We start from the raw sequence: 17,990 nt of genomic DNA on the forward strand, positions 1-17,990 counted from the left end.
TTAACGGATTCTTCACGTAATCAATAATATTTTTCCAGAAGGTTAACTGTCATTACATTTATTTGATTCATACAATAAACTTCTACGGCAATAAAAATATATATGAAATAATTAAAATATTTTTTATTTTTACGAATTTTAAAGCAGTACGTTTTGATTTATTCCATATTATATATATAATAAGTTTATTTCGGATTCCTCTGAGGGTCCAGGATGTTTTCAGAGGGACCACCAAACCCCTCACAACTTTTTTTTCTTCTGTCACAGTCAGTTATATTAAAAACATATACATCAATTTTACACTTTACCTTGCCACTTGGCCATTGGACAGCCTTAACAAACAGTTGCCCTAGCTCCCCTCCACGTCCATCTATGATCCCTTTCCCCTATCTCTTTTTCCTTAAATGTTTTCCATTTCCTTTTTATCCTCTCTCCGTTGTCCCTTCTTTTTATCCGCCTCTTTTTGTGCCTAACTCCTTCCACTTGTCTTTCCTACTTTTTTTTCCTCCTCTGGTTCCTCTTTTATTCTTTGCTTTACTAGTAACATATATAATTGTTGATACTTTGGTGATAAAAGATGGTTCTTATCTTTATAACATTATTAGTATTTAACCAATGCACAACTTTACACCCAACTCAACATTACACCTTATCTTTTTTAATCATCAATATTAATGTAAAATTAATTAAACAGATAGTAACATAGCTCAGATTTTACAGTGGTGTTGATAAAATAGATGTTATACTTTACAAAGTAGTAATTATAACATATCTTAAGGAAAGCTTTAGTCTATTTTAAATATGAGAATTAAACATTAGTTAGAATAAATCTAAAAATCAAATAACTGAGATAAAATTAATATGAATTTTTATTATCTTGGGGATATTTCAGAAACATTGAACTTAAAATATCTTGATAGTGACTATTGCTACACAACAGATATTCTGACATATAGATATCTTTAAGATATTTCTGTGATATATTTTGCTACGTTTTTTCTTTGTCTATAAAAGTTTGTAAATATTTTCCATATAGTAAAATACATTTGAGATATAATAATCAGATATTTTCCAGTTTTAAATCAACTTTAAAGTATCTTATTATCAAGTACTCATAATATTTTTCAGGACATTATTTGATATAACGTATTGTTTATCCTTTTACTCCTCTCGAATAATAAAAAAATATTTAATATTACGTGTTGTTTACAAAAGGATATTTCTGGAACATTTGTTTTAAGTTTATTTTGAGATATTTTATAACTAATAAGATACAACATATTTTAAGATAAATTTTTCCTTATTTTAAGTATGAGAACTTAAGATCAAAATAAATATAAAAGCCAAATTTAAGATAAAATCAATATTAACAACTATTAATTAGCTTGAACAAAATTATAAATGTTTTTAATAATACTAATTTTTATTTTTTATTTTAGTAGTATATTAGTAGTGACGTGTTTAATTGCCAGTACCTTGGTGATAAAAGATGGTTCTTATCCTTATAACATTATCAATATTTAACGTGCAACTCTACGTCACACTTCATCTATTTAATCATTAATACCAATGTAAAATTAATCAGTGAGTAACAAGTTCAGATTTTACATTGGTATTGATGAGATAGATAATATGTTGTGTGATATAGAATTGTGATCAGTTAAATGTTGTAATTGTCAGTTAATATTAATTATTAATTAGCTTGAATAAAACTTTACATAAATGTTTTCAATAATATTAATTTTTATTCTTTGGTTTACTAGTAACATATATCATTGCCGGTACCTTGGTAACAAAAGATAGTTCTTATCCTTATAACGTTATCAATATTTAACCGATTATTTGTATTAAGATATCTTAGTAGACTTTTGTTATTTTTACCCAACACGGGAGGAGGAGATCAACATTTAACCGATGCACAACTATACGTCACATTTTATCTATTTGATCATCAACACTAATATAAAATTAATTAATCAGAGAGTAACATAACTCAGATTTTACACTAGCGTCGATGAAATAGGTGAAAAATGTTGTGTGATATAGAATTATGAATTAGTTAAATATTGCTGTAATTGTCAATCAATATTAACTATTAATTAGTTTGAATAAAACTTTAAATAAATGTTGCTAATAACACTAATTTTTATTCTTTGGTTTACTAGTGACATATATAATTGCTAGTATCTTGGTGACAAAAGATGGTCCTTATCCTTACAACATTATCAATATTTAACCAATGCACAACTCTATACATCACACCTCATCTATTTAATCATCAATACCAATGTAAAATTAAAAACAAAATTACCTTTTTAAAAAAGATAAAAAAGCGCGCCAAGTGTGTAGTTTTTCTTTAAGGAAGAAAATTACAAAATCCAAGATAATACTTTTGGTCATATCAAATTCAACCTAAGTAATATATAATCTCTAAATACTACAAAATGCATGATATCTAAACCAAATTATCTTTTCTAAAAAGGTAAAAAAATCGCGCCAAGTGTGTGGTTTTTCTTTAAGGAAAAAAATCACAAAATCCAAGAATACTTTTGATACATTCAACCTAAGTGGTATTTTTTTTATAATGAAAAGCATCACAAATCTAAGATAAAACTTTTGATCAAATGCAACCTAAGTAATATATATTTTTGAAATGATATAACTTTGATTATTAAAGTGACAATTATTAAAAAATAAAAAATTATATTCATGCACGCACGCGCGCGCGCACGCACGCACGCACGCACGCACAAATTAATTTCTCTACAAAATTAATGATATGTAAATATTTTACGCCAATTAAAAATAAACACTACAAAATGAGAGTATTAAGTTTTTTTTCAACAAAAATAATGATATGAAGAAATATGCGCCAATCTATAAAAATAGATGTTTATTTTTTGATTGTCATTCATAGTTTGATTTTTCATTAAGTTTGTATCAGACTAGAGATTGACATTGGGATTGAATTGAAATGTAATTGTCAGGAAGCATATTAACAAGAAATAAAGGACATAATATTGAGCCGGTAAATAAGTATTTTAATACAAATAAATTACAAATATTACAAATATTTTAATGCAAATAAATATTTTATTACAAAAACTTGGCGCCGCTAAGCCGGAATGATTTGCCAGCTCTTTTTCTTTTGTGCATTCATCTGAGTGTGTGTTTGTGTGTATGTGTATATGTGTTTAGTTTATAAGGAAGCGATTTTAATATTTTAGTCTTTTATGCGTGCGTACGTTCAAATGTTTCTTTTTCTCTCTCTTTCTCTTATGCATGGGTGTAATGTTATACGTATTATTTTAATTTATGAATTAGTTTGTATAAAAGCGTTTTTGTATTAAATCAAATTATTTGGTTTAGCAGCGCCAAGTTTTTGTAGTAAAATATTTATTTGTATTAAAATACTAATATTTGTAATTTATTTATATTAAAATAAATTTACAGGCTCAATATTATGTCCTTTATTTTTTGCTAATATGCTTCCTGACAATTACATTTCAATTTAATCCCAATGTCAATCTCTAGTCTGATATAAGCTTAATGAAAAATCAAACTATGAATGCCAGCTAAAGACTAAACATCTATTTTTATAGACTGACGCATATTTCTTCATAACATTATTTTTGTAGAGAAAAAACTTTTATTTTGTAGTGTTTATTCTTAATCAGCGCAAAATATTTACATATCATTATTTTGTAGAGAAATTAATTTGTGTGTGTGTGTGTGTGTGTGTGTGTGTGTGTGTGTGTGTGTGTGTGTGTGTGTGTGTGTGTGTGTGTGTGTAAATAAAATAATTTTTTATTTTTAAATAATTGTCACTTTAATAACACAGGCACACAAAAAATGTGGTTGGTTCGGCGGACTAAACTAGTCAATCCTTATGTATTTCGACCCGCTAAATCCGAATCCAAGGTCAGAATTGCAAAGTTAACTCGCATTTTCTAACCTCAAAAAAATTTTTTTTTATGTATTTTGACCTGCTGAATCCAAATCCAAGGTCAGAATTGCTGCATTGGCTTATTATTTCTTAACCTAAAAAAAAATTCGTTTTAATGTTGGTCCGGCGGACCAGAATAGTCTATTTTTATGTATTTTGATCCGCTAAATCAAAATTTAAGGTCAGAATTGCTGAATTGACTCATTTTTTCTAACCTAAAAAAATCCTTGTCAAAGCAGTTTGGGTTACAAATGTATAATCCGGAGCGTGCAGGCTTGCATAACCACATTACCCGGGGAAAATTCAATATGTCTGACAAGTTTGAGCTTCTGTGAATGAATAGCGTAGAAAATTCACTCCTTTTTTTGTTATTTCTAACTCTTTTATACTCGAAGGTTCTGTGCAATGGCTTTCTCTTACATTTCTTCCCTTTCACAGAGACATCACGTTTGAGCGTCCAGCAGAAATCAGTCATCATATTCACATCCCACTTGCCTTGATATCGATGCTCTATCTCCTTGATGTCCTGATGAAATCTTTCTCCCTGTTTTTCATTATAATCACCTAGATTTTTTAGGAAGTAGTCGATGTGAGAATCTAAGAAATGCAACTTAAGATTCATTAGGCAACTTAGTTTTTTATAGTTCTCCATCATTTCCGCCATCCTTTCTTTGTAGTTTTGACTTTTGTGGTTTCCTAGAAAATTTTCTGTGACATTTTTGAAACTCAGCCATGCTGCTCTCTCGTCTTTATTCATTTTGGTGACAAAATTGTTGTCTCTCAACATTTTACGTATTTGAGGTCCATCGAAAATTTCTTCCCGCAATTTTGCATCAGAGATGTTGGAAAATTTTTCTTGTAAATACTGGTAGCATTTACCAATTTTATTTAGAGTTTTTACCCATTGTTTTATGAGTCCTAATTTGATATGAAGAGGTGGAAGAAGAACTTTTGAAGGCTTAACTAACGGTTCATTTATATTTTTAGACCCAGGTTGCAAAGACGTTCTTGTCGGTTATTCTTTTCTTATGTAATGGTTCGTTCGATCTCTACTATCCCATTCACATAGAAAGCATGGATTTTTTGTGTAACCTGATTGTTGACTGAATAATATGGTGAGAATTTTTAGATCCCCACAAATTTGCCACCTATGTTCTGTGTATTTAATTTTTTAAAGAACTTTTTAGGTTTGTATACTTTTTTTATCACTACCGAGTGCATTACAGGAATGGAGGCATATACATTAGTAATGTACAGCAACACTGCTTTCAAGCTTCTCTTAGAAGAATCGATGAATAGTTTCTATTCATCAGACTTTTAACATCCAGATTTCAGTTTGTTCATTAATCCAAGCCTTCGAGAATAAATGAGTTGTATATAATAGAAAAAGGGTGTGAATTTTCTATGCTATTTACTCACAGAAACTCAGACTTGTCATACGTATTGAACTTTCCTCGGATAATGTGGTTACGGAATCCTGCACACTCTGGATTATACATTTGTGACCCAAACTGCTTTTACAAGGTGTTTTTTGAGGTTAGGAAAAAATGAGCCGATTCAGCGATTCTGACCTTGAATTTGGATTCAGCGGGCCAAAATATATAAAAATAGACTAGTCTGATCCACCGGACCAAGATTTAAAAAAAATTTTTTTTTGAGGTTAGGAAAAATGAGCCAATGCAGCAATTTTGACATTGAATTTGAATTCAGCGGGTAAAAATACATAAGGATAGATTAGTCTAGTCTGCCGGACCAACATTAAAAAAAAATTATTTTTGAGGTTAGAAAATGCGAGCTAACTTTGCAATTCTGACCTTGGATTCGGATTCAGCGGGTCGAAATACATAAGGATTGACTAGTCTAGTCCGCCGGACCAACCTTTTTTTTTTGTGTGCCTGTGTAATCAAAGTTATAGGAATTATCCATTTTAGAAATATATATTACTTAGGTTGCATTTGATCGAAAGTTTTATCTTACATTTGTGATTCTTTTTGTTATAAAAAAATATCACTTAGGTTGAATTTATCAAAAGTATTCTTGGATTTTGTGATTTTTTTTTTTTTTAAAGAAAAACCACACACTTGGGGCGATTTTTTTACCTTTTTAAAAAAGGTAATTTGGTTTGGATAATTATTACGCGAAGAAATCGTTAAAACTTCTTGTGTACAATATTGAATTTAAATAAACTATTAAATTTTCCATAATTTTTTACCTTGTTTAATATCTTTTTATAAAAAAAGAAATATTGATATCGATACATAGTGCATACATATTAAAATTTTAATAAAAATGTTTTGAATTGTTTTTATAACAAATTTATTACGAATAAACAATTTTATTTTTATAGAACTTATGTCATTTGTTCGATAATTTATTAAGGGGGCATAGCAGTTTGGCGCTATCAAAAAAAGGCATTCTTCATGAATTTTTTTCACAGCCAAGAGACTAACTATAAAAATGAGACTTTTTGCATAATAAAGTACACCTTTTGTAATTTTCATACAAATTTTATTGTACTAGTTTAGTTAAAAAATTTTCCCCTTTCATCGTCCTGTAGTTACCCGTGCGCGCCACGCATGATTCTGCGGTAACCATAATATTTCCTTGCCCGTTCATCCGAAACACAAAAACCAAACGGGATTTTAAAGAAGAGTAAATTCCCTCGTCCTTGTATCCGATTTTTAAAATTCAAATTTTAAACAAAATGGGCGGACCTTTAAAATTAGAATGCCGATTTTCGGCCAAAAATTTAATTTTTGTTTGTTAAAAAAAAAATAGAAAAAATTTGAATTTTAAAAATCGGATACGACAAAGACAAGCGAATTTCATAATCTTTTAGTTAAAAAAAAAAGGTAGATCGGTTGATCCGTTTTCAAGTTATCATGGTTACCGACTTTAAAAACATGGTTTTGAGAAAAACGTGTTTAAAATTTTCGAATGACGTTACTCTATTGTAAAACTGAATTCCTTAAACTTATTATCGTCAATTCCTGGGCCATACAGGGAAGCCTCCTGTTCAAGATCTGTCTCTATTTGTTCATTTTTAGAGAGACGGCGACTTATATGAGCCTTCCGTGTCACGTGTTGTGCTCGGATGTCAAAAAGGGCAAGCGCACGCCTGTGTACTGCCCGATAAAATATATTGTGTAACTTTTTTACTTATTGGAATTTAAAAAAACAGTTTTAGGACAACATTCTTGAAGGTTTAAACTGTCGAAAAATGCAATAAAAAAAATATCGATTTTTTGAACCCGACAAACTGCTTTTGAACCCTTAAGTAAAGATATTATTGTTAAAGGCATTTGAACGTTTTTTTTATCATTACCATCCTTGAGCGCCCAAAATTCTAGCTGTTATCTGTAATCATTAAACTCTTTCCATTTGAAAATTATTATAGCCTCAACATTTTTGTATTTTTCTCTTAAAATGTTACAGAGAATTTGTTACAAAAAAATTTTGCGCCACAAACGCGTTTACAAACATCCTGTATATTAAAGTTTTTTTGTCACAGTTTTCAAAGAAGGATATTAGTCGATTTTTACTTAATATTTATTTTACTATAGATTTATTATTTACACATTTATTTTATACTTTTATTAATATATCTTCTCATATATTTTTAATAGGTTCTTATATATTTCTGTACCTTAAAAATTACAAATAAAACATCGAATTTATTTGCTATCATAATCAGTCTATTCATCTATTCTTTTTTGAGATTAGAATTTCTAATTTAAAAATAGCGAATTGAATATAATGCAAAATTTGTTATAAAATTAATTGATTTTATTTTATGCATTTTTGTTTAATAATATTTCCAAGATTATTAAATATAAGTGAATATATAATAAATAAATTTTAAGATAATAAATTTAATATATAGTAGAAAATTTCATAAAATTCTGAATGATCAGTGTATATCAATCAGGCATGGGAAAGTTACTTTTTAAAAATAACTCATTACCGTTACTCGTTACTGATTCTCAAAAGTAACTCATTACCATTACATAAAAAGTAACGATTCGTTATTTCTTTAACCTTTATGTGCACACATGGGTATTCGGGTGCCCACTTTGTCGTATTTTTGCTTATAACTTGAATAAAAATTGAAATTTTGACATAAGCCTTCGAATCTCTATTATTTAACTCTTTTAGAAACTAAAAACACTGGTAATTTTTTTCAATTTTTTTGAACCTAAACTAAATGACGTTAAAGTACATGTGCTTAGCGGACACATCCGGATACCTCCTAGATGAAAAATGATCTTTTGACCCGAGAATTAATTTATAACATTAATAAATATTTTATTGAGGTAACAGGAGTTAATAAATAAATAATTACAATAATTTTCAAAGTAATTAGATCATACTTGCATTTATTTAGTGCAATCAATACATTTGATTGTCGATACACAGTGTTCATAGCAGACAGGCTTTTCGCAAACTGAACATTTTCGCGATTTTCTGCGTCTTTTGAACAGTTTCTTTGTAGTAAACGTGACAAGAATTTGTAATTTTTTTGCTACCAATACTGTCTCAAGGTTGAGTCAATTATCAATTTGCAAACGTTTTGTCAAGTTAATTGGCATTATTACCGTCTGTATTTACTATTAATATTAATATTAATGTTGTGTAAAACAAACAGATTTTAAATTAATTTATGTTTATTATTTCCGATATGTCTACATAAAGAAATAATTTTGTATAATGTATAAAAATAATAAGAAATAATTTTTCTTTACAAAAAATATGCACTGTTGCGACGCTGTTTGTCCGATGTGAATTATTCTACGTGATGGTGATATCTTTTGCTTTATAAAATAATAACTAATTGTTAATTGTCAATTGCTTTACGGGACAAAATCATAGAATAGGTTCCAATACAACTAACATACGCGCAAACACATTTGCGTTAAGTTTAATAAATAAGTATGCAGCTGAAAAATTTGTAGATGTTGATTCAATTGTTTCTACACATAATAATCGATTTTATTTGGAGTATATGCTTTAGATATTAACTACTCGATAACTTTGGTATCAATCGACATTTCGTCAAAACTGACTGCGCGCTACCTGCGCAGCGCTTGGAGACCCTACTTCTATTTTTTTTCATGAAAACTGTAACAGGCTGGGGGACTTGGAAATGGCTTCGATAGTTTCTATTGATGTTTGTTTAATAAAGTAAATTCATTAGAAATGATTATGTTCACATACAAACTCAGGAATTAAGAAAAACTAATGATGGGCACCCAGGTACCTTGGGTGTGTAACAATGTGGTAAACGCTGGGTGTTCACATAAGGGTTAATGCTAAAACGAGATTAAATAAAAAATTTGTAAAATATGTTTTTATTTAAAATATTAATGTGAGCAACATATTTTTTAAATTTGCAAAGTAAAAAACTTTTTTAAACAAAGTTTTAAAATGCTTAAAATGTAAATAAAAAAGTTTGAACTAATTAAATTTATAAATATAGTCAAATTTATATTTTTACTCTTGATATAATTTTATTAAACTTATAATTGTTTTATTAAAATTTTTTTAAAATTACAAGGTTTATTTGGATTAGGATATAGGATTATCAATTATCTTACAAAATATAAATTTGTTATTATAAATTTTATTGGTAATTTCTATTAATTTTTAATAAAAGTTGATATTCCATTATATCATTGTTTAGATTACCTCTACGAAGTGATAAAACAGTATTACCAATACTAAATATTTTCTTAACATATATAGTATATATAGTATATATAGTATATATAGTATACCATATATGGGGAAAGATGGCGTGATTGAGAGTTTGTGATTTGGAGGGCTTCGGAGTGAAAAGGTGGTAAGTGCTGGAGATGAAAGTGAGAAACATGAGTTGGAAATTCGGAAAGAGCAAGTTGGAGAGTGATCGGGCAATTGGAGGGAAAGTAGGAAAGTAGAAAGAGAGGACAGAGGAGAGAAGAAATGAGAAGAGAAATGTTGGAGAATTTCGGAGGCGAGAGAGACTAACATGGAGTATAGAGACAATGGATGGGAAAAGAGGACAGGAAAAAGGCGACAGAAGGAAAAGTGGTGACGGAAGGAATGTGATTGGAGGGTTTGGTGAGATGGCGCGGTGATGGAGCGGTGGAGAGGAAGAGCAGCGCCATCTAGAAGAAGGAAGTGTGGACAGCAGAGATCTGGTGGAAAGCCTGGCAGGAGCATAGAAAGATGTAGACAAGGTTGGCAGGAGTGATGGGATAAGACGGTAGCGAGTGTGGGAACATTGAATCCCGCAACACGTGGTCCATCGGTGATACATAATAATAGACGAAGAGGCAGTGGTAGAAAGATAGCATTTGCGGCAAGGAAAGATTCTGAGTAAAATTAAAGAGGGAGAAGGAGGATCCGGTGCAAAGTGAGAAGAAGTAGTGAAGAGAAGAGGGAAGAGAGAAGATGGAAGAAATAAGAAAAGAGATGAGGAGTTTGAGAGCGGTGGTGGCGAGAGGGCTGAAGGAGGTTAGGGAAAGAGGTGTTTGGAGGTGAGGTTGGAAATGTTAGAGGGAGAAGGAATGAGAAGGGAAGAGGAAGAAGCGAGAGAGTCAAGGGAGAAGAGGAGCTAACAGGATGACTGAGAAGGATGCAGAGGGAGAAAAGAGGAACAACCGGGTGGTGACAAGGGAGAAGGGAAGATGTAGGGTAGAGAAGACAAGAAGGAAAGAGTGGAAAGGGGCGAGGAAGAGAAAAGGAGGAATGGAGAAAGCGAGGGAGATTGATGGCAGGAAGTGAGGAAGAAGGGGGGAAGAGGGAAGAGGGAGAGAGAGGCGTGGAGAGAGAAGGAAAGAAGAAACCAAGAAGGAAGGAGAGAGGAGGGACGACAGACAGGAGGAGAAGAGGAGCACGGGGAAAGCAACGGAGGAGGATGGAGATGGGAAAAGGGATTGCGAAGGAAAAGGGGAGAGAGGACGGGAAGCATGGAGGAGAGTGGAAAGAGAAATGGAGAAGAGAATGAGGGAGAGGGTAGAGAAGGAGGGTTGAGAAAGGGTGAGATTGGCAGAAATGGAAAGAAGGATGAAGATAAGGAGGAGAAACATAATATGGAGGGGCGTGGAAGGGAAGGGGGTAGAAAGAAGAGCTGTAAAATTGAGGGTATGAAATATTATGAAAAAGGAGTTGGGGAGAGAGGTGGAGATAGGGGGTAATGCAAAGCGGGGAGGGGAGATAGTGGTGATAACAGGTGATGCGGGAGGAGGATAAAGAATGGTTACTGGAGAGGAAGGCGGATATTAAGAGGCGTTGGGAAGTAAGGATAGACGCAGACTTATCAATGGAGGAGAGGAAGATAAAGTGGAGGATGTTGGAAAGGGCAAGTGAGGAGAGGAGTTGGGGGAAAAAAGATTTTTGTGGGAAATAGGAATATGTGGGTGGACAGGATAGAATGGGTGTTGAACAAGGAGAAAGAAAGGTGGGATACGAGTAAGGACGAGGGGACAAACGGAGGAGAAAAATAACAGTTTGATTTATATTCTTAGGAGGAAACAGAGGGGAGTTGAGAGAGGAGACCGCGGGAGAGAGAGGAGCGAGTGGGACGGAGACAGATGGAAGAGAGAAAGAGTGGAAACAAGGAGAGAGGAGGAGAGGCCCAGAGAGAGAGAGAGTTTGGAAGAGGAAACTGGAGGAGGCGAGGCGGATGAAGGTAGCAGAGGTGAACGGAGGAGTTGGAGAGGAGGGCCGGAGGGGGGAAGTAAAGATTTGGGGGTTGGGGGAGGGAGGATTGGGGGCGGCGAGAAGAGGTGGGGGGAAATAGCATGTAAAAGGTCGCATATGGCCAGATCGGTACGGAAGATGAGAGAAAATTTATTGTAAACGGTTCGAGAACGCTCCGTAGAGTAAAAGCGCCTTGTGACCCTGCAAAGGAAGCAATAAAGTTATTCTATTCTATTCTAGTATACCATATAGTGTATATATGATATATATGTGTGTATATGTGTATATAATTAATATATATAAATATTGAATATATAAAAAATTGAATTAATATTTTAAAATTTATTATATTTATTTAGTAAGTATATATAATGATTTGATTTAATAATAATTTATTTAAATAATAAATATTATATTAATACAATATTTAAAATGATTAAATTTATGAAAATAAATTATAGGAATAAATAATAATAATAAATTTAGTGCCAGCAATTGCGGTTAAACTAAAGTTATAAATGAATTGAAATTAATCTATAAGAAAATAAATATTTTAGTTAATTAAAAGTATATTATTATTTTTATATGGTGAACAGGACTGTTCTGTGGGAAATTGACGATTTTCAAACAAAAAGGATTTGAAAAGGACAACTGTAATTTTTTTGTACATGGAGTTATTATACACTGGAACCCCGCGTTAGCGGACTGTTCGGGGCTTTGGTCCGCTAACGCGGGGTTATCTCTTATTGCTTGGTTTCACTCCCACTCCGTGAAATACGCGACTGCATTGCTCATTGCTATCCCCACACACGCTACTCATGTGGGCCGAGTGCATATGGAGGGGATAGTTTCCGCTAACGCGGAGTACGCTAACGCGGGGTTCCAGTGTACGTCTCTTTCATATATAATAGCCAACTTTCCGCACTTGTTACACAATGTATTATTTGTTTATTTTTATACACTATGGTTTTTGAAGTCGTTGATTACGTAGAAATTACACATTTTAATTTTATTTTTATTATAAAATGAGTTTCAAAAGTATAAATCTACTATATTTTCAATATTTTTTAATTTTGAAATTTAATTTTTAAAATTAATTTAGTATATTTCATTTAGAAATTTTAATTTAAAATTAATACGTAATCGTATCTTTTTATAATGATTTAAAACAATTTATTGTGTTTGTTTAACCCGTTAACGTCCAAACTTTTTGGAGACAAATTTTTTGGATACTTTTGCTTAAAGAATTTATCATGTTCTAGTTCTTAAAAAAATTTAACTTTAATTTTTTTTACGTAAAGTTTTGTGCTTTTTCAGAATCCGACGTAATTTTTTTTGAAAAATTAATTTTAAAATTATAAACAATTTTTTTAATAAACGTAAATTTTTACTTCTTTATAATCAACGATATCACGTTGTTTGAGTTCAATCTTGAAGAGTGAATTTCTTGCGTCCATGGACCCTAAACTTTAAGATTAAGTGACTGAGTTTTTCAAAATTCAACATGGCGCCAACAAAAATGGTGCTCTGAGACTAATATTTGACCAATTTTTTTACGCCCAAAAAAGGAATAGTTGGATTGAAAATGTTTTAGTATTAATCGAATGATACTTTTACATGTTTTTTGGATCGTTGATTATAAATCCGGGACCAGATTTGTAAAATTTAATATGGCAGATCCAACATGGTAAATCACATTTTGGAAAATAAAGGTAAAATCAGCTTAAAATGCCTGTATAGAGATTTTAAGGTCGCTGATTACGAATCCGAAGTCAAAGGGCATAGCGGAATAAGCAGGTGAAATCTGCCTCCGCACTAATCGAGCTCAAATTGATATCATTAGTTGGCATCCTTGAGATGTAAAACTTCCCCAAAATATTAGTTACAAAATTGCATTTTTGGGGGAGTTATGGAGAGGGAAAGAAAAATAAAGAAAGTGGTTTTTTTCGAAAATGGTTGGACCGATTTTAATGAAAAAAATATATGTTGTAAACATCATTTAGACAAGTTTGAGAAAATTTTAAGTAATTTTTGTGGCAAAAAAAACCCGATAAAAAAATTTTTGAATTTTTTATGAATTTTTTGGGGGGTGATAGTTCTGAGATACCACTTTTATATTTTCACAAAAACATCTCTAGATCTTTTTTTTAACACTTTTTTTTTTTTAATCAATCGGAGTGGTGGAACATGGTTAAAAATAATAATTCACACCGCGCCGCCGTGCCGCGCCGCGCCGGTTGGGCGACCGGGCCGCGGCGCACGGCGATTGTTGTCATGTTGAACTTACATACTAGTTGCAGTGTTGTAATGTTTAGTTGCCAAAAAAAATTATAATATAATAATATAAAATATAATAACACATATAATATTTCTAGGACGTCTGCAATGGGAGCGTCCTAGATGCGCACAGTAATAAATGGACACAGCAGGCTGAGTGAAACGGACACAGACCAAATGCACACAGAACAAATGCGCACAGACCAAATGCGCACAGACCAAATGCACACGGACCAGGGGCCCGATTCTTGAAGTCATTCGCAAGAGAAACGTATACGCAAATACTCGCTCTAACAAAAAGTTGTAAGTTTATTGGTTAATAGCCATACGATAGCCAATAAATTTCCAACTTTTCTGTAAGAACAGAATTTGCGAATACATTTCTCTTGCGAATGAATTCAAGAATCGAGCCCCAGATGCATACGGAACAAATGCGCACAGACCAAACGGACACAGTAACCTACAAACTTGTTACATGGGTTGCGACTTTTCGGGCATCTCTATCGACGGGGAGGAGGGCGAAGCTCCCACTTGCACCCCCCGCCGCGCGCGCGCGCGTGTGTGTGTGTGTGTGCGTGCGTGCGTGCGTGCGTGCGTGCGTGCAAAGCATTCTCTGCACCACATAGGTTTGCGACTGTGCGCATTTGGTACGTGCGCATTTGGCCCGTGTGCATCTGGTCCGTGTGCATTTGGTCTGTGCACATTTGGTCTGTGTCCGTTTCACTCAGCCTGCTGTGTCCGTTTATTTGCCAAAATGTGAGTCCATTCGCCAAAAAGATAATGTGAGAGGCAAAGGGACTCACATTAAAAAAGCACCCCGATGATAAATAATGTGAGAGGCGAGGGGACTCATTTTAAAAAAGCACCCCGATGATAGATAATGTGAGAGGCAAGAGGACTCACTTTAAAAAAGCACCCCGATAATAGATAATGTGAGAGGCAAGGGAACTTACATTAAAAAAGCACCTCAATGATAGATAATGTGAGAGGCGATTTCCTCGTGGTAAACTGCCGAAACGATAAGTTTTATAAGCTAATTGCAGACGTCCTGGAAATATTATATGTGTTATTATATTTTATATTATTATATTATAATTTTTCTTGGCAACTAAACATTGCAACACTGCAACTAGTATGTAAGTTCAACATGACAACAATCGCCGTGCGCCGCGGCCCGGTCGCCCAGTCAGCGCGGCACGACACGGCGGCGCGATGTAAATTATTATTTTTAACCACGTTCCACCACTCCGATTGATTTAAAAAAAAAAATGTGTTAAAGAAAAAGATCTAGAGATGTTTTTGTGAAAATATAAAAGTGGTATCTCAGAACTATCACCCCCAAAAAATTCATAAAAAATTCAAAAATTTTTTTATCAGGTTTTTTTTTACCACAAAAATTACTTAAAATTTTCTCAAACTTGTCTAAATGATGTTTACAACATATATTTTTTTCATTAAAATCGGTCCAACCATTTTCGAAAAAAACCACTTTCTTTATTTTTCTTTCCCTTTCCATAACTCCCTTAAAAATGCAATTTTGTAGTTAATATTTGAGGAAGTTTTACATCTCAAGGGTGCCAACTAATGATATCAATTTGAGCTCGATTAGTGCGGGGGCAGATTTCACCTGCTTATTCCGCTATGCCCTTTGTAAAATTCAATGTAGCGGATTCAAGATGACGGATTATGTTTTAGAAAATGAAAGTAAAATTAGCTCAAAATGCCTATATAGGGATTTTCGGGGTAGCTGATTTACTTCCCATGATTAAGCTCAAGTAGTTTTAATGTGGTGATATTGTTGATAGAAAAGAATCTGTCAATGGAAATTTACGTTTTTTATCAAAAAAATCGTTTATAACAATTTTGGAATTGATTTTTTGAAAATAATAACGTTGGATCCTAAAAAAGCACGAAATTTTACGTAAAAAAAACTTAGGGTTAAATCTTCTGAAGAACTAAAACATTATAAATTTTCTGAGCAAAAGTCTTTAAAAAATCGTTCGTTTAAACGTTAACGGGTTAATAAAATACTTTAAATTGTATGAGTTATTAAAGTCACATTTTGAAATTGTACTGGTAAATTTTAAGTCTAACTGAAAATTTAAAATTTTTAATTTTACAAGATTTCAATTTTTTTTTATTTTAATATTTATAAAAGAAAACGGCAATTAATTTATGCGTTTAGACGTCATCAATATTTTGAGCTAACTTAGTTATGAAAAACTAAAAATAAAGAATGAGCAAACATTTAAGGAGGACGATCAATAAGCCATGACTTTGGCTTCTTTTCGATTTTATTGTAAATTATTAGAAACAGTTTTTTAATACATAAAACACTAAATTAAGTTGTTTCTAGTCTAAACGGGCATGTTTAATGTCGTTATTATTTTGTATAAACGTAGAAATTTATATTTCTATATCATGAACATTATAATATAAAATTATTTTTGTACGTAAAATTAATGGTGACAGTGAAATAGGTTAGATAGCACACACATACCTGGCTACAAAACCGTGAAAAATAATCATCTGTTATTGTACTGAATGTGAAGTGGCTTTGTTATTCTAGAAGATTATGTATTATTAGAAATAATAAAAAATGTAGCCCATTTTTCCTTTCTCTTTCTTTTATCTTTATTCTCTTTATTTCTTCTTTTTGTTTTTATTACGTTTAGCTAAGTAATTGGACACTCAAAAGTACTTGGATGAAATGTTTTACGTACATTTAACTGTCAATTTTACGAAAAAAAATTTTATATTATGATGTTTATGATTTTTTTATATAATATCCCTGATTTTTAGGCGAGTTGTGTAGTAATGCACAAAATACCCACAAATACGAATTTCTATTAAACAAGATAACGACCATGTTGAACATGTCCATTTAGGCTGAAAACATCTCAATTTAGTGTTTATGTATTAAGAAATTGTTTCTGATAATTTACAATAAAATCTGGAGGAGGGGGGGGGGGAGAAAATTGTGGCTTACCGGTCCTCCTCCTTTATGTGTCTATAGATGTCAAGAAGTTAATGACATTAAAATTTATTTAATTTTTATAAAACATTAAAAATTTTAGGTGAAGGCATCTTCCACTCCTAAAGAAGTAGTTGAAACAAAAATTTCTTCGTCATTATCTCTTCCGCCGTCTCCATCGAATCGGATTGGTTATTTAAGGTTAGTCAAGATTTATTTTATGAAATATAATCTTTAACGGTTCTTATTTCTAATAATTCTTTTTACACGTTTATAATAGCAAAGGAGAGTCATCACCGCCAGCTGTCAATTCTGGAACAGATTTGTTACGTTCTTCGAGAGTTCTGTCGCACGGTAGTCGTTCGAGAAAACCTGTTCCTAATACAGTAAGAATCAATTGTTTTTTATCTTTTTAATTTATTAACTTTTTAAATGATTTTTTTCTAACGATTAAGGGGATTCTAAAGCCAATCACTTTTTTTTATTAGAAAATATCTTTGAATTGATTTTACAGAATTCCAAATTTTTTTATACAATTCAAATATGCACAAAAATGAAGAGGGAAAAAGGCAATTTTATGTCAATAACGAACAAAATTTTTATTAAATTTTAGTAACAGCAATTACGCAGGTTTATAAGAAATGTGGTAAAGCCTGTATATCAGATAGATGTATTCCTATGTATTTTGAACTGTTAAATTCAAATCTAATGTCAAAATTGGTAAATTAGCTTGCTGTTTGCGAGCCAAATTTAAAAAAATCTAAAAAATCTATGGAACAAGCACTTTCGCTGCACGATTCAGGATACGTTTCGTTATGTCTTTTGATTTGTTGAGTTTGAATTTGAGGTTAGAATTAGTCCATCGGGTCTTGGGCACTGAAATATAATATAACCAGAGCGAATGCGGTGGTAGAACTTTTTGTTCAAGATGATTTGAGAGAGAACGTTCTAAGAGGTACCCTTGTCCTTTTTAAGTTGAAATGCGCATGTATAGCAGAAAGTAGTGGAAACGATACAGTCCCATAAAAAGTTTATGAACGCGTAGTAGTATATTTTAGTAGTACTGGCATGTGCATTCATATTTACACGCGATTGTTGATAAACAAGAAA

The 17,990-nt window shown here is 32.0% G+C and overlaps 1 protein-coding gene across 4 annotated transcripts in view; it reads left to right on the top strand.

The window, feature by feature from the left end:
• The window catches only part of LOC105835795 (regulatory-associated protein of mTOR), a 134,323-nt gene that overhangs the window by 65,877 nt on the left and 50,456 nt on the right, over positions 1 to 17,990 (top strand). For all 4 annotated transcript variants that reach the window (XM_036288885.1, XM_036288887.1, XM_036288888.1 and 1 more), the window contains 2 exons: positions 16,984 to 17,081; positions 17,161 to 17,266. In XM_036288885.1, the coding sequence (XP_036144778.1) occupies positions 16,984 to 17,081; positions 17,161 to 17,266 (204 nt within the window). The remainder of the gene's footprint in view (positions 1 to 16,983; positions 17,082 to 17,160; positions 17,267 to 17,990) is intronic.

The sequence above is a fragment of the Monomorium pharaonis genome, chromosome 6, assembly GCF_013373865.1.
Source record: "Monomorium pharaonis isolate MP-MQ-018 chromosome 6, ASM1337386v2, whole genome shotgun sequence".
NCBI classification, from domain to species: domain Eukaryota; kingdom Metazoa; phylum Arthropoda; class Insecta; order Hymenoptera; family Formicidae; genus Monomorium; species Monomorium pharaonis.